The 24,817-nt window shown below is 42.0% G+C and overlaps 1 protein-coding gene across 3 annotated transcripts in view; it reads right to left on the reverse strand.

Moving 5' to 3' along the window:
• The window catches only part of MAP4K3 (mitogen-activated protein kinase kinase kinase kinase 3), a 363,843-nt gene that overhangs the window by 260,199 nt on the left and 78,827 nt on the right, over positions 1–24,817 (reverse strand). For all 3 annotated transcript variants that reach the window (XM_030195906.1, XM_030195907.1, XM_030195905.1), the window contains exon 5: positions 6,092–6,147. In XM_030195906.1, the coding sequence (XP_030051766.1) occupies positions 6,092–6,147 (56 nt within the window). The remainder of the gene's footprint in view (positions 1–6,091; positions 6,148–24,817) is intronic.

Genomic DNA, 24,817 nt, shown 5'->3' on the forward strand with positions numbered 1-24,817 from the left:
TGTTGGTTCCTGTACCAAATGCTCCATAAAGCAGTCCTTGATTTCATCAACGAATTTTACCTCCCTAGCATGCCCTTGTTACATTTACCTAGTCAATATCGTGGTAACTGAAATCACCTATTACTATTGTGTTCCACAGTTCGTTAGCCTCCCTAATTTCTGATAACATTTCTACATCTATCTGTTCATCCTGGCCAGGTGGACAGTAGAACACTCCTATCACAATCCTTTTCCCCTTTACATGTGGAATTTCAATACATAGGGATTCCAACTTTGTTTTGTATCCTGCAGAATTTTCAGTCTATTTGATTCAAGGCCCTCCTTAACATACAATGTTACTCCTCCACCAATTCTTTCCACCCCATCACAACACCTAACTCAAACTCCCCGAGCTGAGGTAATAACTACTAGGAGGAGAGATTTGAGAGGAAGATCTTTCAAAGTGGCCTGCTTCAGAGGTTCAAAGTGAGCTTGTTAAAAAAAAAAAAAAAAAAAGCCCACAGAACCATGCTAAGATTACACTCAGGACAAGGTCAATGACAGAGGCCTAAGACGACTAGCCCCTTTCAAGAAATGAACCACATCTGGATGAGAAGTAAATGAGGAATCCAGAATCCAACACCAACAACAGGCAAGAGCCACCACTTAAACCTTAAAGAATTGCAAGACCTTCCTAAGGCCATCCTGCAAGAAGGCTAATTGTTTTATCATTTTTTTTTATTAATTTGATATACTGCCTCATTTGAGCATGAGTCGAGTTGGTTTTATATACAATTGTACAAGCACTTGCACTGTCCCTAGTGGGCTCACAACTAAGTAGTATATTGTACCTGGAGCAATAGAGGGCTAATTGACTTGCCCAGGGTCACATGGAGCTCCAGAAGGAATTGAACCCGGTTACCGAGGATCTCAAACCACTGCCCAATTGTCATCTGCCGAAGAACCTGGAAACTCTGACAGTGTGAAGTGTCACCATGAGATCTATTAGGGAGTGCCCCACATTCGAGTTACCAGTTGGAAGGTATCCAGTGCCAGCTCCCATTCCGTTGGGTCCAGAGAGTTCCTACTGCTTGCCCATTGAGAGTTTCCACTAGGTGGGTAGCTGAAAGCTGCAGCAAATGCCTTTGAGCCCAGGGAAATAGAAGGCATACCTCATTGCCAGAGGAAGACCTCGAATGCCGCCCTGCTTGTGAATGGAATCCTCTCCCATCAGATTGGCTCAAAGAACCCGAACCGGTTTACCCTCCAGAATAGATTGAAAGGCTTAAAGAGTGTTGTGAACCGTTCTGAACCCCAGCCAACTGGGCTGCCACAGTGCTGCCATGCAGATACATGGACCTTGAGCAATGTTTTCAAGATCGTGGTCTCCCCAACCTGTAAAGGTGATATCTGTGACTACAGCTATCCAAAGAAGAGATGCCAGAGATGCACCTTGGAGGAGCTTGTTCGGTTGAAGCCACTTCGACATACTGTGCTTTGCCAGAGGCCTTCCCATAAGATGCTAAATGTAGCCTTGAGAAATTGGTGACCACCGGGAGAAGAAAGACTGCTGGAGCAGCTACACGTGAGCTCCAGCCCAAGACATCACCTCCAAGGACACCACAATAGAGCCCAACATCTGAACATAATCCCAAGATCACGGAATCAGAATTCACAACAAGTAGCACTTGGCCCCGAGTCACGTCGAATCATAATCCCAGATATTCGAAGGTCTACGTCGGGACCAGATGATTCATGTGTAGATTGATAACAAAACCTCGAGACTGCAAAAGTGCCATGACCCGGATACTTACTTGACAACTAGCCAGCTCTGACAAGGCCCCGATCAGTTAATCATCCAGATAGGGATGAACGCCGATTCCCTCTTTTCTCTGGAAGGTAGCTACCACCACCATGACCTTGGAAAAGGTTCTGGGCGCCACAGTTAACCCATATGGCATCAATTGAAACTGAAAGAGATGCCCTAGACTTGCAAGACAAAGAAAATGCAAGTGTAGGGGCTAAAGAGGAGCAGGCAAGTAAGCCTTTATGAGATCCAGAACTGCCAGATATACCCCCCAGCAGCACCGCTCCTACTACTACTACTAATCATTTCTATAGCGCTACTAGATGTATGCAGCACTGTACACATTATATGCTCCAGGAGCAAGTCTGCTGGGGGAGGATCTGGGTCCACTAACCAGGGATCAGGGCCTGCTCCAGCGAAGGCTGAGCATTATGCCTTCCTACCAGCAGGGATTATTTTTTCTTTGAGTGAATTGAGAGAGAAGAGAGGATTCTAACTACCAGTTTGTCCTAGCAGGAACATACTCAGCTGCTGGCTCTGAAGGTCGCACAGCATGTTCCGTCAGCATGTCCTACCCCATGGCAGATGCACACTGGCTTGCTTGACTGCCCCAGCCTACCTTGGCCCAGGGCTCCAGCATCTCTGCTGTCCCCAGCCCTCTGGGTGTGCCTAGAGGGAAATTCTTTACTTAGTACTTTACAACAATATTAGCCCCTGACAAAGGGCGCGAAGCTAGCCAAACCAATTGAATTAATTATTATCATCATTATTATTTGGCACATGTGCTCTTGAAGGGAGCAATTTTTGGAAAACCTGGGAGCTGCAAAGGGAGCTTGTGGGGAATACATACAAACAGGGTGACAGGCAAGATGGGTGGGGGGATGGAGGCCCACACCCCTCAGGCAAGACCCTGCAGGACCAAGCCAAAGCCGCACACAGTAGCACTAAGAAGAGTGACTGGGGACTGCGGAACCAAGCTCAAAGCTCAACCAGGTATGGTCCTGAGACTATGATTTGTGAGCAGCCGTTAGGCTCAACCATGCTGTGTGGTCACAGCCAGCAGAGTGGGGGAGCTAAGGGACAGACGTGAGCAGATCAAGAAGACCCCAAAGTCCCATCCTGCACATCCTTTAAGTCCAGTCCACCCTCCACCAGCAGGGTGGGTTTTCTTTTTGTGCCTGCAGCTACCAAAGAATCAACTTAAGGTAATGTAAGACTCCCAAGCTCATCCTGAGCAACAGAAGAGCCACCCTGAGACTGGAATCTGGGGTGGTACACTGAGCCGAAATGAGCATGTGCACAGCCTCATCTACAGGGAACACTTCAGGCAGCAGGGGTTTTGTGACTGAGCTATAAACGTTTAGAGCCTCAGACATAAAGGAAGTTAATTCCTCCTTTGGGAAAAAAAACACATTAACAGCTGTAGGAACATCCTTCCTCATCAGCCAGACTTCCTCCCTTCAGCTCCCTTCAAAAAAACAGAAGGTAAGGAAGCTTCTGCCAAGCCTGATTCAGACTGAGGAGAAGAGGGAGGAGCAAAGGAAAAGGAAGCTTTAGCCAAGCCTGATTCAGACTGAGAAGATGAAGGAGCGAAATAATCTGTCTCAGAGACAGGTTCCAAATGTCTCCCTTCACTCATAGAATTCAAAGTGCAGAGGCCAAGGACCCAGAAACCGAATGTCGCTGAGAAAGGCATGCAGAAGACTGTATGTTGAGGAGACCTTTGCAGAATACAGGCTTGATGCACTGAAAGAATGCTGAGAAAAAAAGGCACCAGAGGCCCAGGAGTTACAATACAGTCAAAAACCTTTCCAGTCCAGAAATATGCCCAGCTTGAAGAAGAAGCATCAATCCTGCAGCTGTAGGAGTCAAATCATGGCACAGGAGCCTGAAAAAACGCGTTGGAGAGCATCAGCTGAGGAGAGACAGGCCGTGATTGCACAGCAAGGGAAGACAACGGTTCGCCTGCCAAAATGGCTGTTCTGCCGAAATGCTCTCGAACACCCCGCTGACATTTTCCCCGATGCTGCCCTCTGCTGTGCATAGCGAGAGCAGTGCTGACAAGGCTCTGCAGCCATCGCAAGGAACAAGCAAGTGAAACCGCGAGTAAGCCCAAAGAGGGAGAAAAATGTAAAGGAACATTTATCAAATCTCCAGGAACAAGTTCTGACTCAACACTCTGGCCCAGGGAATACTGGTAGCAGCAGAGTCAACTCCATCTAACACCCAAGTAGCCACATAAGCAAGCAAAGCTGCTTTAATCCTTTTCCTCTGTGAGAAAGGAGGAAGGAGAAAGTAGCTGGATAGGGGTGGGGGGAGGGACCTGGCACCACCAGGTGTACCCTCCTTAAAGCCAGCACCCCTTAGCCTAAGCACCCACAGGCTCAACTGAACTGGGAAAACCAGAACAGGAACCACAACACACATGAAACCAGGAATTTGCAACAGACCACAGCCTGCTGGAGATAGAGTGCTATTTAACCAGCCATCTGCCAATATTCAGCAAGGGATAACTGGCTATAACCTACTAAATATCCTGAGTTAGTGGCTAGCAAATAACCATTTGTATCGTGCAATATAACTGGCTATCCACGGATTTTCAAAGCTAGTTTAGTAGCCATATTTGGTCATATGAAAATGTAGAATATCTTTGGCCGTTTTCAAGATAACCGGCTAAGTGTGAATATTGACCCAGTCGGTTATCTTGAAAGCGGCCTAAGATAAATCGGATATTCAATGCCGGTCACCAGAAATGGCTCAGCATTGAATATCTGGGCTCAGTGCTGACCATCCTATAAGACAGAGTTCAGTGCTCTCTATCTCCTCCTGCTGGTAGATGGTCACAACTCAAGTCTCTGGATTTATCTGCTGTAGGTGCTAAGGAAGTCAGATGGTATAATAGTAAATAATTCCTCTTCCCCTTGCCCGTGGATAGTTTTGAAAATCAGAAACTACTTAAACACCTCCAGAAATTGCTTGAAAAACACACAGGAAACTCATGCTCTAATTCAAAGCAGTTAACATACAACACAGATACCACCTGATGCAGAGCAGGTTCTCATGATCTTCGAGCCAGAGAAGCTGTTCTCAGCTGGGGTGTCACAACACACACGTGTTGCCAGGACCCAGGTGGTGTCTCAGAGGGTTGGCAACAAGCAAGGCTAGCCTAACACCTTTTTTCCCCAAACAGGCAGAAGTAAAAATAAAGGCAGCACATGGACTTGCAGCTGTGCCCACATTCAGTGTCTGTTGGTCCCACCCCAATGCAGATTTTCTGTGTCGGAGGGAGCAGGACATGCAGATGCTGAGAATGTGCATAGGCTTTGAGTCCTGTGCTATCCTATGCAAACCCTCAGTGTCTGCTGGTCTTGCTTCCTTTAACACAGGAAGGCTGTGTCAGGGGCAGAACTGCAAACACTAAGCATGGGCACATGCTGCAGGGCCTTGCACTTCCTTTACTTTTATGTCAATGGCAACTGTGGCAGCAGCAAAGCCAAAGGACAGGGAGGTGAATACAGTGCTGCAGGCGAGAGAGGGAAAGGAGATGAAGGCTACAGGGGTATAGGGAGGGAAGAGGTGTGGAGATGCTGGGCATGGTGGAGCCATGTAGAAGAGGCCATTGGGGGGGGGGGGGGTGTCAATGAGATGAGCGAGAGAATGATGGCGAGTACAGAGGTGAGAAAAAGGAATACAAGGCCACGCAAGGAATGAGACGGGAGAAATGGGCAATTTTACTTGCTTATTCTTCTTCATGGCAGTCTTTTGCTGACATGCTATCAGTTTTCACCACTTACTGGAACAAACACTTGGAGACATCCTGTGGAAGCTATAACAATTTTCCTCATCATGATTCCAACCAAGGCAGAGCAGGCAAATCTTGTGACCATTCTTATGCCCACTTAACTATTACAAATAAAACACCATTTGAAACTTGGTTTGTCCTTGAATATCTAAAACAACGGGTAAGTAAAATCAAACTCAATAGATCTGCGAAAGGGAAAAAAAGAAACAGGGATGTTTAAATAAAAAAAAAAAAAAAGAGGAAGGAAAAAAAGTAATTAACTGCAAGAAGTAAGAGATACCTGAAACTTGCCCATTTAACACATAAATAAATAAATAAAACTGAAGTGCTTACTATTCCACCGGAAGATGCACATATGCTCAAACATTTTCTAGTTGTTTCTGGGCACAGGCAGCTACTCTGCCACAGTACTATCAAATAAAATTATTTCTGCATAGAGCAGTCTCAAATATAAACATAGTTTTGATATGTAGTACATACTGAGAGTTTGAATTTTCAAATACCTGTAGGGTTTCTCTGGAAACATATGCAATCTGCTGTTCAGAAAGGGGTCCTGTCACTGTAAGAAAAAAAGATTTAGTGATGAGTAAAAATAAAAGTATACTGGTAGAATTTTCATGCAGTAACTATTTGTATATAAAAAAGACTTTAGTTTTTCCTTTTAAACTATAAGCATATGATACATATTTTGTTACCTTTAAAATGCTTTTACTAGATACTGATCAAAGAATAGAACCGATCGTTCCAAAATAAACACTAAGAAACTGCTAGAAATACTTGTCTAAAAGCAGGCAACTTGCACCTGAATCCTCTCCTTTAAGTTAGGGAGTATTACGTGATTTCTAAATACTTATAATACTTCAGTTTTCATTCAAGAAAACAAGGCTAATTCAACAATTTTGCTTCTATTCCACTCCCTTGACATCCCTCATCTATAAGATACATTAGTTTCATAGCTTCACCTCTAAAATACAATAGCTACATTTGCTTTATATGTAAACATTAGGGCTGCACATTCATTAAAAATTGTAATCACCTGTTTAACACCTTGGCACATTATGGGACAAAAGTAGGATTGCTTCTGCGGTGAGAGCTCTCTATAGTGCACCAAGAGCGTGTTTATAGGTTAATGGTCATTACTCAAATACTTTTGCAATTTCTAAAGGGACAAGACAGGGGTGCTTGCTCTCACCCCTATTGTGTGCTAACATTAGACCCTTTATTGAGGAGAAATACAAGGAAACCCAGAGTAACAGGGGTCCCTTTGGGTTCCGTGGAGTTTAAAATAGCATTTGCTGATTATCTATTACTGCATGTGATTAATCCACATGAATCTTTGCCCACTTTGATGGAAAGCTTTGTAGAATTCAGGACTTCTCGGGCTTTGTTTTGAAAATTTCTAAACCTATTGGAGAAGGACTAAGAGAAACTTGGGGAGATTCCTTTCCACTAAGATGGGCGGAGGGGTCCTTTCACTACTTGGGGATACAAATGCTGGTAGATATGAAAACTACTGGGTTTCTAAATATTCACATCTTACTAGCACTCACTAAATGCCATTTCATGGTTTGGAAGACATTACCCTTGTCACTGAGTTACAGAATTAGTTTATTATCAAATGGTTATTTTTCTAAATGGCTTTATGTATTACAGACCATATTAATACATTTATTACAAAAAGATATTAAGCAATTAAATGCACTACTCAGGTGTTTTTGTTGGGGGAGAAGAGATCCAAATTAAAGTTACAATATCTCTACGGCAATTGGAGGGTGGGTGGATTAGAAATACCAAATATTAGGACTTATAATTTGGCATGTTTACTTAGACATATGGGGGGCTGGCTCCTGAATACTCAAGAATATACACCTCTAGAAGAGGAACAGGCCCTTTTAGCACCTTGGCACTTTATTTATATTCTTAGCACGTAACAATTAATTTGCTGTAGAAAATTTCAAAGAGGAAAAAGGACTTCAGTGACTTAGGTCACGTCTAAAATCAAACTTGGACTAATGACCTGCCCTACTTCTTCATTAGTCCTAAAAAAAACTCCAATATTTATTTTTCACTTTTTAGCAATTTTTTCATAAAGTCCATTTATATTCAAACTCTTCTAGGTACTTATCTGAAGCAGATAAGTATCTAGAACAGTGATAGGCAACCTTTTGAGTTTGGTGTGTCAAAATTCGCCAAAAAACCGAGCATAACTCGGTTTTCACTTCGAGAAAAAAAACCATAATATGTATAATTGTAATATATAACTGTATTTAATAAACCAAAAACTAATTATTTAACTTACCTGCTTAGTGATTTCTTTGTTCATCTGTCAGTCGGTTTCTTTTGTTGGCCTTGATATTATTTAACTTGTATGGGGTGCCGTGGACTAAGATAAGTGAGGGGGAGGGGGAATTCTTTAACTAACCTGCCTATTAGTGACTTTTTTGTTGCTGAATTTCATTGGCTAAATCTTCAATTGAAGGTTGGTATTTTGTACACTTCAAGCCCAAGCAAGCGCTACTAACGTCATCTGTCAATCTGTGTCTTTTGTTGGTTTTGATATTATTTAACGCTGAGAATAAGGTTTCACAAAAGTACGTAGAGGGAAAAATTGTGAGTAAAGCCATTGCTATATTTTTCAGGGTGCTAAAAGTGTCTGGTAATCGGTTCCAGGCACTCCAAATTTCCTGTTCGTAGTAGCACTCCTCTTGACTCTCCAAGCGGCACCTTTCCAGATTCTCAAGCTTTGACCTCAAGTCGACAAACACCTGAGCCCAGATGCTGTCTTGAAATTCTACAAGTTGCATCTCCAAATCATCAATTTGCATCCATTGGAAACCATTTAATTCCAAACTACTGTAGACTACTACATCAGGATACTTAATTATTTTCATGGTCTGTTCTAGGCTTCTAAATTGATTAAATCTATCACTGAACTGTCAAGTAACAAGTCTAAACATGCTGGTACTTTATATGCAAGGGTTCCATTTCATTTTGTATAGCTGCACTGGCCTTCTCAAAATACTTTGTTACTCGAGGAAAATACTTATAAGTTTTAGTTTCTACATCTCGCTTGAAATTTTTAAGTTTACTTTCAAAAGTTTTTATGTATCCAAACATAATGTCAATACTTTTGCCAAAACCTTGTAACTTTAAGTTCAGTTCATTAATATGAACAGAGAGATCTGTAAAAAACATCAGGGTGTTGACCCACTTATCATTGAGCTGAGGAAAGTTTCCCAGATCCTTATCCTCAAGAAATACCTTAATTTCTTCAGAGCACTCCACAAAGCGCTCAAGAACTTTGCCTCGGCTCAGCCATCTTACATTATTGTACACCAGCAGTCCACTGTAGGTGGAATCAACATCCAGTAAAAGTGCAGAAAATTCTCGCTTGTGAAGGGGGCGAGCAGCTATTAAATTAACTATTTTTGTAACAACTGACATTAAGAGGCAGATGCAGCAACCAAACGTAAAAAAATCAAAATCGTTAAAGTCCCTAACGATTTTTAAAAAACGAAGAATGCACCAAAAAAAAAAGTCACACATGCTCAGATCGGTATTCAAACGTACAATGTATCAAAGAATCACAATACACATCGGTAATCGGCCCCTAAATCATGCGCAGAGCAGCCAAGCGTTTTGCTGGCTGCTCTGCGCATGCTGCAAACGTAAAAACAAACAAAAAAAAAAAGCCACAACAAATACACGTGGCTACCCGGTCAGCAAAATCCAAAAACAAAGGATCGGGAGGGGGCAAGGGCGCTCATCAGGAGCGTCCTGTATGGACGGCCTTGCCCCCCCCCCCCCCCGCTGCTCCCCCCTTTCCGCCGCCCCCCCCCCCCCCCCCGAAAAAGCAAAATGCTAGCTGCCCCGGTCCCCCTCCCTTCCTGTTCCTGTGTTCTGCAGAGCTAACTCCGCCTCCCGTCATTCTTCTGCCCCGTGCCCCGTCAGAAGGAGGCGGGGCCTGGGCCAGGGAAGAAGAGACGTCATGGAGACTACAACCAACACAATAGATCTTCCTGCCCGTGCAGCGCTTCTGAAAGAGGTGAGAGGCGCTGCTCGGGTCGTTAATAGGGAGGGGGGTCTCGGTGGAGGGGGGGAGCGGCGTAGTCGACCTCAGGGGGGGCAGCGGGGGCGGGGCACGGGGCAGAAGAATGACGGGAGGCGGAGTTAGCTCTGCAGAACACAGGAACAGGAAGGGAGGGGGACCGGGGCAGCTAGCATTTTGCTTTTTCGGGGGGGGGGGGGGGAGCGGCGGAAAGTGGGGAGCAGCGGGGGGGGCAAGGCTGTCCATACAGGACACTCCTGATGAGCGCCCTTGCCCCCTCCCGATCCTTTTTTTATTTTTTTTATTTGATGTGTTTTCTGACGTCCTTTGGACCAATCACAGCGCTTTTAGCTCTGCTAATGCGCTGGGATTGGCTCAAAGTTTGTTTATTTTTTCACTTAATGATTTTTCCTGGCACAGAGCTGTCCTAACGAGAGGTCCAGACCTCTCGTTAGTTTTCCTGCCTTTTTCCTGCGTAAAGGCAATCGGAAAAGGTTAGTGCATGTCGTTTCAATGGGGTTTTCACACTAATTGCTCATCTCCATTCCGTTTTCGTTAGCTGCTGGCTTCCTCGGTAAAAGCCCTTTGATGCATGCAACGGATCAAATTTTCCTCGTTGGAGGGTCATTAAAGGCTCATTTAGCTTTAGTGCATCTGCCTCTAAGTCGTTTAAGTCGGTGAATCCTGCCTTGGCATATAAAGCCTCCTGATGGATAATACAATGAAAAGGCACAATCGGATGTCCAATAGCTTCCGTAAACAATTTGACGGATCCGACTTTTTTCCCCACCATGTTTGGTGCCCCATCTGTCATCACTGACACAACTTTAGAGATATCAATGCTTAGGTCACGGAATGTTTGTATAACAACCTTACATATTTCGCTTCCTGAAGTACTTGTTGGCACTGATACTAACTTTATCAACTCTTCTCTCATTGTGAGACCATCAGAATATCGACCAATAATGGCCAACTGAGCATGTGATATGACATCAGTAGTTTCATCAAGAGAGATCGAAAAATATTTACAATTACTTATGTCTCTCTTTAATTGATGTTGCACGTTTGTGTTCAGTCTCATTATTCGGTCTTTTATGATAATTCTACTGAGTGGTAACTCAGATATTCTCTTAATAATTGCATCTTTATTCTGCATAACGTGAAATAGAACTGGTGCACATCTTAGGAGAGTTTCTTTAATAAATTTTCCCTCACTGAGTGCTTTTCCATGCTGAGCTATGGAGTGAGCAATGTTCAAACTTGCAGATGTTAAATTTGTAGAACCTTTTACAAATTTAAGGATGGAATTAGATTGGCTCTTATAAAAGTGTAGCTGCCTGGAAATGTATTCCTTCCTTTCAGCCTCACTTTTTTTCAAGCGCTGGGAATGATTAGTTTCAAAATGTCTATTTATATTCCACGTTCTGCTTACTAACGTTTCAGTACATACAACGCAAAATGATCTGCCATTTTTTCCTATAATGCCATACATCTCGGTCCATGTCTCTTGAAAGGGTCGGCTACTGCTACTACCACTTCCTTTACTTAACCTTGGTTTTTTATTTTTTGGGTTCTCCATCAGGGGGGCAGTGACAGAAGATAGAATTATAGATAGCCTGTTAACCCTGCAGGCAATTAGGGGTTAAGTAGCCTAACTGACCACCTTATGTAAATTAAGATGGCTGCCACTATTTCTAATGGTGGGAAACGGCACCCATAGCACATGCCCTCGCCTCTCCCAGCCTCCCCCCTCACCTATCTCAGTAATGATGGTCAATTAGAAATCCACAACACCCCGGAACAATAGATTGGATGATGGTTGCTAGGCAGAAAGGGAGAGAAAGGGGTTTTTTTTGTCTTTTTTGGGTCTGAGTTAGAAGACACAGAAGTACACCACATTATAGATTCACAGGACAAATTAATTAAGCAATAAAGTCCATAGAATAGTTATAGCAGGTAGCTAAACCTTTAGCCAGAAAGTTCAGAAATTAAGAATGAAAATATCAGAACACTTTACAGAATTATGGTTCAGGTCTTTCAAGCAGTTAGCAAGAAAACATATATTTGAAATAGGATGATAATCAGCAGGACCACTAGGGTTGAGATTGGGTTTTTTCAGAACAGGACATACTGAAGCACGTTTCCAGCACGATGGAACTGTACCAGAAGACAAATTATTACTCAGCATATCAAAAATACAGGGCAGAAGATCATGAAAAGGAATAGAGTACCAACTGGCCAAAATAGGATCCAGCGAAACAAAAGTAGATTTGGCACAGGAAAGATACAATTTAAGAGAAGACAGTGAAAGAGATGGAAAGGAAGAAATAGAAGAGGTGTACTGATCACTGGTCTGAGGAAATAATATAATTGAAGAAGTCAAACCAAGATTGAGGAAGAGAAGCTAAAAGTGAAGAAATCTTTAGTGAGAATGCAGCTGCAAGAACATCAGCAAAAGGGGACAGAGACAAATCTAAATTACAGCGTTGGATGGTAAGATCTGAGACAAGTCTATAAAGAGTTTCAGAAGGGTTAACTGGTGATTTCAAAAGCTCCTGAAAATAAGATTTCTTAGCTGTACTGAGCTGGGCATTATAAATGCAAAGTTCTCGTTTATCAAGAAAATTTGCTTCAGGGGTACGGCGCTTATGCCAGAGACATTCGGCACATCTGAACTATAGTTTGAAAGATCTGAGTTCTAGATTATACCATGGGGATTTAGGAATAAAAGAGCTGAACTAGATGTAGACTGAGAAAAGGATTCAGCAACCTTTCTAAGGCTAGCAAACCAGCCTATAACCTAGTCTTCAAGTGAGAGAGAAAAAATGAATTAGGGAGACTAGATGAGAAAGGAGGACAGAAGATCAAATCCAATGAGTGAATATTAGATGTAATACCACGAGATGAAAAGAAGCTAGGAGTGGCAGCAGTTTTCCTTGAGGCAGAAAGAGAAGAAAAAATAAGGCTTAAAGGAAAAACAAGGACGTGATCAGACCAAGACAAGGGGACATAGGAAAAATGATGAAGGGAAAAAGCTGTACAAGATCAAGAGTATGACCAGCAACATGTGTTGCAAAAGGAACCAGGTGAGAAAAAACAAGATCTGTGAGGAAAAGACAAATGAAGCTGATCTAGACATAGAGGAATCAACATGCACAATGAAATTACCAAGGATAAACTGGGGAACTTAACAGAAATATCCGAAAGTGTCTGAGTTAACATGTCCTCTAGATCCACAGTAATTGACGGAGGATGATAAAAGACTCCAAATAGAAAAAGGAACAGAAATATATAGATCAAGAACCTCTGGATACAAAAAAAAAGAAGAAGGGAATAGTTCAGAGACAGTGAAAAAAGACAGCAATAGAACAGAAATCCCTCCACCTTGTTTAGAGGAACGGGAGGAACAGAAAATTTGAAAACTTAGAGGTAGAAACTCAAAAAGGTATGATTCCTATCCAGGTTTTAGCCAGGTCTCAGTGAGACAAATCAGGTCAAGCTGATAGTTGTGAAAAAAATCATGGACCAATAACGTTTTTGCCCGCAACGAATGACAATGTGACAGCAAGCATCTCAGTAGATAAGAGTTTGGGAAAATTTCCTTCCAGTACAACTGGAAGAGCTTAGGTTTCTGCTAAATAAGCTTCCTTCTTCATGTTGTGACTTGGATTGTTGTCCTATATAACTATTAAGATTGCCTCCTATTTTTTAGGCTGGTTTCTGGCTACAGAGGAAATTGGAGGGTCATGGGATAGGAGGAAATGTCCTATTGTGGATTAAAAACTGGTTGAAGGATAGGAAACAGAGAGTGGGGTTAAATGGGCAGTATTTACAATGGAGAAGGGTAGTTAGTGGGGTTCCTCAGGGGTCTGTGCTAGGACCGCTGCTTTTTAATATATTTATAAATGATTTAGAGATGGGAGTAATTAGCGAGGTAATTAAATTTGCTGATGACACAAAGATATTCAAAGTCGTTAACTCGCGACAGGATTGTGAAAAATTACAAGAGGACCTTACGAGACTGGGAGGCTAAATGGCAGATAACGTTTAATGTGAGCAAGTGCAAGGTGATGCATGTGGGAAAAAAGAACCCGAATTATAGCTACGTCATGCAAGGTTCCACGTTAGGAGTTACGGACCAAGAAAGGGATCTGGGTGTCGTCGTCGATAACACACTGAAACCTTCTACTCAGTGTGCTGCTGCAGCTAGGAAAGCGAATAGAATGTTGGGTATTATTAGGAAAGGTATGGAAAACAGGTATGAGGATGTTATGTTTAAATCTGTTTATTGAGCATCGTAAAACTTGTACATAATCACAAATCAAACCACAAAGATAGTATATCTAACTCATAACAATGTTCCAATGCATTTTACATTTTCACCCCATCACCCTTCCCCTTCCCTACACTCAGACACATATAATAAAGTATATCTCATAACGCTTCAACACTGCCGACATACAACTGCTCCATACCCTCCAGAGAACCAAATTGCCGGTATCCCAATACCTAACCTCTTGGTATCAACTATACACCAAACTTCTTATTGGCTGGAACTTTTATGCCCTCCATTGTAAGATGCTGCAAAGGGCCTTCACTCTTATGACCCTTCGGCTACCAGGTCGCCTCTGTGGTGTTTGTTCTGGCATCTGAATGGTCAGAATTCAAACCCTAAACCCTCCCCCCCACGTGAGGATGTTATAATGCCGTTGTATCGCTCCATGGTGCGACCGCACCTTGAGTATTGTGTTCAATTCTGGTCGCCGCATCTCAAGAAAGATATAGTACAATTGGAAAAGGTGCAGCGAAGGGCGACTAAAATGATAGCGGGGATGGGACGACTTCCCTATGAAGAAAGACTAAGGAGGCTAGGGCTATTCAGCTTGGAGAAGAGACGGCTGAGGGGAGACATGATAGAGGTATATAAAATAATGAGTGGAGTGGAACAGGTGGATGTGAAGCGTCTGTTCACGCTTTCCAAAAATACTAGGACTAGGGGGCATGCAATTAAACTACAGTGTAGTAAATTTAAAACAAATCGGAGAAACTTTTTCTTCACCCAATGTGTAATTAAACTCTGGAATTCATTGCCGGTGAAGGCGGTTAGCTTAGCAGAGTTTAAAAAGGGGTTGGATGGTTTCTTAAAGGACAAGTCCATAAACCGCTAATAAACGGACTTGGAAAAATCCAAAATCCCAGGAATAACATGTATAGAATGTTTGTACGTTTGGGAAGCTTGCCAGGTGCCCTTGGCCTGGATTGGCCACTGTCGTGGACAAGATGCTGGGCTCGATGGACCCTTGGTCTTTTCCCAGTATGGCATTACTTATGTACTTATTTTTAACGCAGATCAATTTCTATCCAGTTTCAAGGTAATTTATCAACTCCAATCCTTAGAAATCCATCTGGAGGAGTGGCCTAGTGGTTAGGGTGGTGGACTTTGGTTCTGGGGAACTGAGGAACTGAGTTCGATTCCCGGCACAGGCAGCTCCTTGTGACTCTGGGCAAGTCACTTAACCCTCCATTGCCTGCCGCATAGAGCCTGCCATGAGTGGGAAAGCGCGGGGTACAAATGTAACAAAAAATAAAAAATACAAGACCTTTCCAATTATAGACCAGTTGCAAAATATCCCTTTGTTCACCAAGGTGTTAGAGGCTCTTGTAGCTACTCAGGTGACAGAATACTCGGAATAGTATGACATTTCACACGTCTCCCAACCTGGTTTCCAGAAGGGTTTTAGAACAGAAACTCTTCTTGGTGCAGTGGAAAATGAAATTAGGCTCCTACTAAATAGAAGACATCAGGGGATAATACTCCAGTTTGACTTATCAAACACATTTGATATGGTTGATCATATAACTTTACTACAAGCTGAGTGAAAATGGGATGATTGGAAAGATATTCAGTTGGTATTTGAGGTTTCTTTCAAGTCGAACATACAAGACGACACAACAAAACTCCTAATCTCACTCATGGTCAGCTAGATGTGGAGTTCTTCATGGTTCTCCACTTTCACCAATTTTTTTACAAATGTTTTAATGAGTTCCTTTGGAAAGGCCTTAAAAACTCACAGATAAGCTTGTACATATATGCAGATGATATCACTCTTCACATTCCAATCTATTCTTCCTCCTTATGCATGTTTGCTGACAGTACATCTAAAGTAGAAGAACGTGTAGATGCTATTGATAGCTGGACTTTAAAATATCGTATGAAATTGAATGCTGATAAAATAAAGTTATTATGTTAAGCCCTTCAATGAATTTTCTATCAGATACCAAGATAATCCTCAGCGACAACACACTCCCTAATTTAATATGACAAACTGAAAAAATTGTCTGCAAAAGCTATAGTAATTAACTGCACATGATGTACAACAAATATGGAGTCCAGCTTTTGTCTTGATCACCAACTTTAATACAGTCCACCGCCTTCACCAGTGGTGTCATAGTTCTTTGTGCCTTCAGACAAAAAAACGCAAATGTAGCAGTGAAAATGATTAATAGATTTCAGCAACATTTCCGGTTTAACTACCTATTCATCAACTTCTCCTAGAAGCAACACATGAAAATAGGGCTACATGACATTATATGTAAACTGAACTGTGCTTATTTATTAGTTATATTGACACATGTTGTAACAATTTTCTGCATACTGCTGGAAAACCATATGTTACAGAAACTTTAATCCCATTTCTGTGATCAGTATGCAAAAATCCTATAAGAAATATCCAATGTTGTCAGGTGTTATTTGAGGAAGGCTTGAATCCCCAGGGCACAGTCCCTGGCCTGTGGCCCATTGGTAGAGTCATTTGGCCAGTGCTTGTTTACAGGGGGTCAGTCCATGGACCTTTGCAGTGGTGGAGCCAGAGGGCTCCAGATCCTCTGTAGCTCCAACCTTTGGCCTATGAGCTTTTTATTCGGTGTGGCTGGCTGGCAGAGCTCCCATGGAGAACTTTTTAATCTCCTCCCCCCCCCCCCACCCGCTTCTGTAGGATTTTAAAAAAAAACATGCAGTCCCCTCTTTGGAACAAGTTAACTTTAAAAAAAAAAAAAAAAAAACCAGCTCGGATTAGGTATTTGGGAGAGTGAGAAGGAATTAATGGTAAGAGCGCAAAAGAGGCCAGGAGGAGACACAACTTAAGACTACTACTACTACTACTATTTAGCATTTCTATAGCGCTACAAGGCATACGCAGCGCTGTACAAACATAGAAGAAAGACAGTCCCTGCTCAAAGAGCTTACAATCTAATAGACAAAAAATAAATAAAGTAAGCAAATCAAATCAATTAATGTGAACGGGAAGGAAGAGAGGAGGGTAGGTGGAGGCGAGTGGTTACAAGTGGTTACGAGTCAAAAGCAATGTTAAAGAGGTGGGTTTTCAGTCTAGATTTAAAGGTGGCCAAGGATGGGGCAAGACGTAGGGGCTCAGGAAGTTTATTCCAGGCGTAGGGTGCAGCGAGACAGAAGGCGCGAAGTCTGGAGTTGGCAGTACTGGAGAAGGGAACAGATAAGAAGGATTTATCCATGGAGCGGAGTGCACGGGAAGGGGTGTAGGGAAGGACGAGTGTGGAGAGATACTGGGGAGCAGCAGAGTGAGTACATTTATAGGTTAGTAGAAGAAGTTTGAACAGGATGCGAAAACGGATAGGGAGCCAGTGAAGGGTCTTGAGGAGAGGGGTAGTATGAGTAAAGCGACCCTGGCGGAAGATGAGACGGGCAGCAGAGTTTTGAACCGACTGGAGAGGGGAGAGGTGACTAAGTGGGAGGCCAGCAAGAAGCAGATTGCAGTAGTCTAAACGAGAGGTGACAAGGGTGTGGATGAGGGTTTTGGTAGAGTGCTCGGAAAGAAAGGGGCGGATTTTACGGATGTTGTAAAGAAAGAAACGACAGCTCTTGGCGGTCTGCTGGATATGAGCAGAGAAGGAGAGAGAAGAGTCAAAGATGACCCCAAGGTTTCGAGCTGAGGAGACAGGGAGAATGAGAGAGCCATCAACAGAAATAGAAAACGGGGGGAGCGGGGAGGTGGGTTTGGGGGGGAAAATGAGAAGCTCGGTTTTGGTCATATTTAATTTCAGGTGGGACAAGGCCAAGAAAACTTTAGGGTGGAGGAGGGGACACTCAATGTGATCGCTACAATTGGATGTCAATCGGCTGCAAATAGGGCATGTGAGGGCTAGCAAGTTAACAGTGCCACTAGCTCCTACTACCCTGACTGTGATAAGAACCCCATTGCACCAGCTCAAGAGGTTTGTTAGCGCAGAATTTAGGTTGTAGCATGGTTCAGGAGTTTCCTTCACACTGGAGCCACCTGCCAGGATCCCCCACAGTGAGAGGAAGGCAGAGACAGGCTCTCTTTGGGGCTAGTGGGCTTTCTCAGTCCCCATTTAATATTGGGGCTCCACAACAGATCTGTGGGCTCAGTTATCAAGGCATCACTACACTCAAGCAGGTGAACATCGGGCTTGAAAAGATTTCGGACCGGTTTTCATTTAAAAAAAACAAACAAAAAAGTCTATAACACTTGCCTCTTTTCCAATTAGGCTAGAACCTGTAGCACCGGTACTCCTGAGGGACGCCTCTGTACCGTTTCCTACTAGCTAGTCTAATCAGAGGTCGTAAATTTATAGTTTGATTAATTGAAAACCCAGTGGGAGCTGGTTGAAGCGTTTAGGGTTCTTGTCACAGTTGATGCGTTTTTGATGCGTTTAAGGCTCCTAGCACGTGAAAACTCATTGGGTTACTGCCTTCCGGATTCACTGTACCTTTTTCACGGGTACTTGAATCCCTTGATGGGTGCACTCCCTGATTTAGGGCTCTACCAGTGAGCGTGTATTGTGGCTCCTGGCACCGGGGATGCGTGTATTTTGGCTCCTGGTGGTTGATGAAGCGTTTAGTGGGCTCTTGACTAGAGTGGTTGATGAGGCGCTTATTTGGCTCTTGACCAGAGGCTTACCCTGGAAGGCAGTATTTATACATAGTTGCATACACACTAGCGTATATTCTTATCTTTACCTTTATCTTAATATGAATTATCTATACCTCTCCTCTGTATGTCGACTAGTATGTAGATCTTTATGCCGACTGATCATTTATATTTTAGACCTCCTACACAGAATTTGAGTATAATAGAAGACACGTGAGTATCGCATGCTCTTGTAAACTATTGGCGTACCGCCCCTAGCTCTTTTCATAATTCTACTGTATTCTCTGAAACCTTGGTCCTAGGACTGTGTTCAAAATCGGGTTCTATAGCGGCTCTGAAAAAAATTATTATATAATTTATTTTCACTATTATACAACTATACAACTATCACTGATACTTATTTTGTCCCGTCCTAACTTATGGCTTCAAACCACTGGTTCTAGGCCTGGGTTTCATGTATATTTGCTCTAGCCCACAGTTATCTACCTACGTTCTAGATCATTGCTGAAATTCCACCATTGGATATTTTAATCAATATGATCACCCTCACACCACCCCCTCCTGGGGAGAGGGTGCTAAACTTTTCCCGAGCTGCAAATCTTTTCCCCCTGCTGAATAGAATGTCAGCTGGTCTTCCTCATACAGAGTATATTACTACTCCCCTGTCTGCAACTGAGCTGAATGACCTTGTTCTGCGACTCCCGAATATTACTAAAGGAGGGAACAAGTGGCTACTAAAACTACAACAGGCCACTCTAGGGACAGCTCTTTCAGTAGGAAATATGAAGGCCATATTGGGCAGGACCGCCCATGCTAGCATCACTGATTTGTTCACACAAGCAGGCTATGCTGAACTTGTGACTGAGAATCAGTATGATAGTGCCCCCTTGACAGTGATTAAAGAAAAATTGTTTCAAGAGATACGTACTTCCTTCCCTGCCCAGAAAGATTTCTCCGTCATCACTTCACAACGATGGGAGGTGGGGTCAGAACTGATTGAAGCTTACCTAATTAGGATGCAGCAGTTGTTTCATGATGAGATTGAGGAAAGATTTGACTCAGACAATGCTCTCCCTGTATTCTATTACTTACTTAAACAGACCTTACCCTCTAAGGTCAGGAAGAACCTAGATAAGACGATAGGTTTACAACACATGGAATGGCCACAGGTTCGGGAACATGTCCTTCACTATTGTAGGCAACAAATTGAGAATAGGCAAAGAGAGGTCCGCCGGGACCAGGTTTTGCACAGGAATCTCACAATGTTGCAGATTGCTGATTTGAAGGCTAAGATGTCCTCTAAGATCAGCCCCTCCACACCTTCTAGTTCTAGCACCCCGTCCACCCTATATTTGCTTTCCTCTCCTCATGGCACTAGGTACCCTGTTATCCTTAGTTCCAGTTCACCTACTACTTGCCCTCGTGTTTACCCTGATTTGCCAGATTATGAAAAACATAACCCCCAATTCAGGTATGCTGACAATCGCAGAGGCCTTAAAGCTGGAAACCAGGATTCCCAATCTAGTCCCTATCGCCGTGCTAGTGTGACATGTTTCCGTTGCCGTCAAATTGGACATTATGCATCTAAATGTCTTCTGCCAGTTCAACATTGGCCCAGAAATCAAAATCGCCCACCCCACCCGTCCATAATGACTAGGCGTATTCCGAACCCGATCTGATTTTGTAGTTCACAGTTACTCATAGTACTCAGCTCCTCATTTAGTATCCAGAAACCATTTCTCTGTATATGTGTTGGTGTGATGTTTCTGTTTCTATTGCAGGTAACATGTTTTTATTTTATATTTCTCCTGGTTTAATTTCAAGTGTATATTTATGGTACCATACAAATGACCTAACTGAGTCAGCAAGTTATTTAGTTGTTTCTATGCATACCTTCCCTGGGGAGTCCTTATCAACTGCAGGGGTGAGCGATCCCCAGAGGATATTCATTTTATGTCTATTTATATATATATACCTGAACTGACTTATTTATGCCATTTTACTTTATACGAGATCCCTTTTAAATAAAAGCTGTATATTGCTCATTGTTAAAATGTTTCTGCTTTAACTGTTGCGCTGTATAAATTGATGTGACATTCACTTCTTTAATTTTTTTTATTAATATAAAGCCTTCATTTTTGAAATCTCTCTATGATATATGTGACATCTGAAAGCTTTTCATTATTTCCTTGTCTAAGAAAGAAGAAATATTTAATAACCATTATCTGTTATATGGAATGAATGCGAGAAATATTCCCTTGAACTGGCCATTTGGGGGAGCATTTTGCGCTGATCATACAATTTGTAGTATTCTTGAACAGAGAATTGGTGAAGCTTTCGGACATGAATAAGGAAAATTATGCACTCCACTTTTTAATTCCTTTCTATTTACAACAGGTAATCACAATAACCCCAACTATTGCTTTTTTTATCTGTCTGTCTTTCACTGCGAGTGATTGTGAGACAAACTGGTGTAGATTATTTGGGTGCAACGGTCCTGGAATTTATGCTTTGTGTATTTAACTAACACCTTGCTTCAACTAACTCTTACCATGTGGTGGCTTTGTCTTAAAGCGATATGCTTCTCCCTACTTCTTTGACTGATTGAAAAGGTCAATCAAGTGGCTGCACTTTTTAATGTTTTTTTCTTCCATTTGTCTTTTTCGAGGAACCTTTTTCTTGCATTGCCATCTGAATATGCCTTGCTGCAATTCAGATGTATAATATTTTGTTTTATTTTTATTTTCAATTTCTTTTATTTCTGTATGTAAGCCTATTTTTTTTATATATATTTTATCTTTTTTTTTTGGATTTTTATAATTTTTCATTTTCAATGCTTTGTTTCTTACCAAGCCTCTTTCCTGGCCCCCATTTATACCCACGACCCTCCTCCTAGCATTCTGACTTCTTTCAATAACTTAACCACATAAATTGCACTACTGGTCTGTTTAAGTTTTGCCTTTCCCCAGATGGAGGAGACGACTGCTAGCAAAGAAGAGCTACCCGATAATGTATCTGATCTGAAGGCTATGTTGCACCAAAGAATCGCTAAATTAAAAGACAGATGCACAGACCCCAACATTACCTGGTGTGAGAAACGAGACATTATTCAGCGTGAGTTTCGACAGATGCATCAATTGGTCCATGAGCAAAAGAGATAGGCTCTCCACTTGCTGGAGTTACACAAAGCTTTGGCCTCTACCCTTCTTTCTGAATCATCTAACTCGTAAGTCCTGCTGGCCTCCTGCAGCTGAGGGCTCAACCCTTGGTGAATGGTAGTCATCGTAGGTGAAGATTCCATATCTATTGGCGATAGATTGCGATGCATTGCCCTCCATACATCAATAGTTGAACATTTACCATCATCTCTAAATTCTAATTGTTTTTTTAATCTTCTCTTTTGTTCCATATACTTTACCATTGTTATTTGATCATGCCTTTGTAATAATTACCAATCTGTCTTGCATTTATGTAAATTGGCTTTTCATTATTGAACCCTTCTGGGTTCCCTTTTGCTTTTGCACCTAATTAACACTGTTTTCTCCATGTTGACATTGTCTTTCATGTCTATTCAATTCACACCGCATTATGCCCACTAAGATATAGCAATGTATCATTCAAGCATACAGTTATTTTGCTTATTCCTTTGCCAGCCTCTGGCTCTTGATGGACTGATTATGATGGTGTATGCCTAGAATAAAGACATGAAAAGATCCCACTTTGTACACCACAAGTACGTCTTCAAAATCTATCCTGGCCCAAATGATGTTAGATCCCCCAAGGTTGTGGCAATGACCTTTACACCTTGCAAACTACTGGACCACAAGTCTTGGGTCCATGTGAAAGATATACGTGTTTACTCAGCCATAGAACCAGATGTTACGAGCCTAACCATCTCAAGACCGGCAACTTCCTTCAGCAAGCCAGCCTGAAAACCCAGCCCTGTTAGATCTTCCAGATCTCCGTCCAGATTCTTCAGCGCTTCCACCGCCTCAACCATGATCGATGAAAGAGAATTTAGAACTGATACTTAATTTGAGAATTACTGTTGCTGTTTATGGACATTATAGATTCATATTATGTTTTATTTTCAGTTTAGCAGCAATCCTGTCTAGATATTGAAAAGGTTTTATTTTTATTTTCCTATTATTTCCTTTAATTGTTCTAATTGTTTTTCCACGAGTTTCCCCGTCATTTCTGTTTATGTAATTTAAATTGAAGTCGATATTGCTCGGATACAAGGGTAACATCAAACCCTAATACTGGCTCTGATATCATAATGTAGATGTAAACTCTGTTAGTATCAACCTGTTATGCAATTGTTTAACTTTGGTGTAGGCTTACTTGAGCTGCATGTCTTTCTGTAGGTTTGACTAAGCTCCAAGAGGGGTAACGGATATATACAATGCTTCCCATACTTCCAGGTCATTATGCATATGTCAAGATCCATGCATGACCTTGGTTAATATAAATTTTCCTAGGATTGACCATTTTTGCTGTATGAGGCAACCTCATACTTGCTATCCACTTATTAGTGCTCATGATTGGATGCCAATGATGAGTACTAGTAAGGTCCAGGCATCCCGACCTGTTTAAGGATTCTGAATACCTACAACTTTAAACAGCCTATTAGTATGATCCACCTGAAATTGCTATTACCCGCATACCTATATTTCATGGGATTTTGTAAATGAGCTCATGGATTAGTCCCATTCATAAAAACATTTCTCGCTACAGGTTTGAGTAAGTCTCAACCGAAAACTAAACAAATTGTACCAGTTGATCTTAAGACTCAGATAATTTGATGGCCTCATAGAATACCTTCTGGAACGGATGGTACCAAGGTACGTTAACCCTGGTGTCACCCTATGGGATAGGGTGAAGAGGGGAATGTTAATATATGGCCTGGCTTTAGATCTACCACTGGAATAGTGATGGGTAAAGCTATGCAGCCTAAAACAACTGAAAAAGTACTGACTAGGCCAAAGAACAAGTAAATGATTTAATATTTGAGAATCTGCAAAAAGCAGGTCTGAACAATGAGTCCTGCCACAAATTGGTACAATTTTTAAATCAAATACAGCACCTGTAATGAAAGAATGAAAGATCAGATGAATAAAATGGAGCTTATTAGTTTTGGTATACAATGATACAGAGGTAATACAGAGTTCATGAGATGGTATGAAAGGTATGAAAAGTATGAAAAGTATTGCAGCCGGAAGATGTGAAACTGTTATCTCAACGCTTCCCAAAACATGTTGATAATTAGCAGTAGCTGAGAACGGAAGGAGGTGGGCACATCAGACAGCAGACCGCATGGGAAAGTATGCTCTCAGAAATTGCGAAATATTAGGAGCTAGGTATCTCACCATTCACTTCTATGGAGAAGATAGAGTATAAAAGAGGGGAGATTTTGCCTTAGTTTGGAACTCCTCCCCAACGCTTCTCTCAGACGGCAGGGCGCTGTGCAGATAAACCCAGAATCTGATGTCTGTATTTGTATCAACTTGAAGACTTGTGTTTGGGTAAGAAATAAAATGTACCTATCTATCTAAACCTATCTCTGTCTCTATTTTTATTGATTCTATCTTCTCTTTACCTAACATTTAGCCTACAAGGTAGATCACATACAAGTGACACTCAGTTTTGGACAGAAAGCAGTAGTTATGGGAATTAGTTTTCAATTACGGCTCCTAATGCCACCCCCTTGTGATTGGGTGACAATGGAGGTTAGAGAAACTATACAGAACCTGATATATGAAATAAGTACCTTTAGTCCCCCGTGTGACGGAGTCAGAAAGAGGTCTATAAGGGGGGGGATTTAAACAGTACATATATGCAGATGATATCACTCTTCACATTCCAATCTATTCTTCCTCCTTATGCATGTTTGCTGACAGTACATCTAAAGTAGAAGAACGTGTAGATGCTATTGATAGCTGGACTTTAAAATATCGTATGAAATTGAATGCTGATAAAATAAAGTTATTATGTTAAGCCCTTCAATGAATTTTCTATCAGATACCAAGATAATCCTCAGCGACAACACACTCCCTAATTTAATATGACAAACTGAAAAAATTGTCTGCAAAAGCTATAGTAATTAACTGCACATGATGTACAACAAATATGGAGTCCAGCTTTTGTCTTGATCACCAACTTTAATACAGTCCACCGCCTTCACCAGTGGTGTCATAGTTCTTTGTGCCTTCAGACAAAAAAACGCAAATGTAGCAGTGAAAATGATTAATAGA

This window comes from Microcaecilia unicolor, chromosome 3 (assembly GCF_901765095.1).
Source record: "Microcaecilia unicolor chromosome 3, aMicUni1.1, whole genome shotgun sequence".
Taxonomy (NCBI): domain Eukaryota; kingdom Metazoa; phylum Chordata; class Amphibia; order Gymnophiona; family Siphonopidae; genus Microcaecilia; species Microcaecilia unicolor.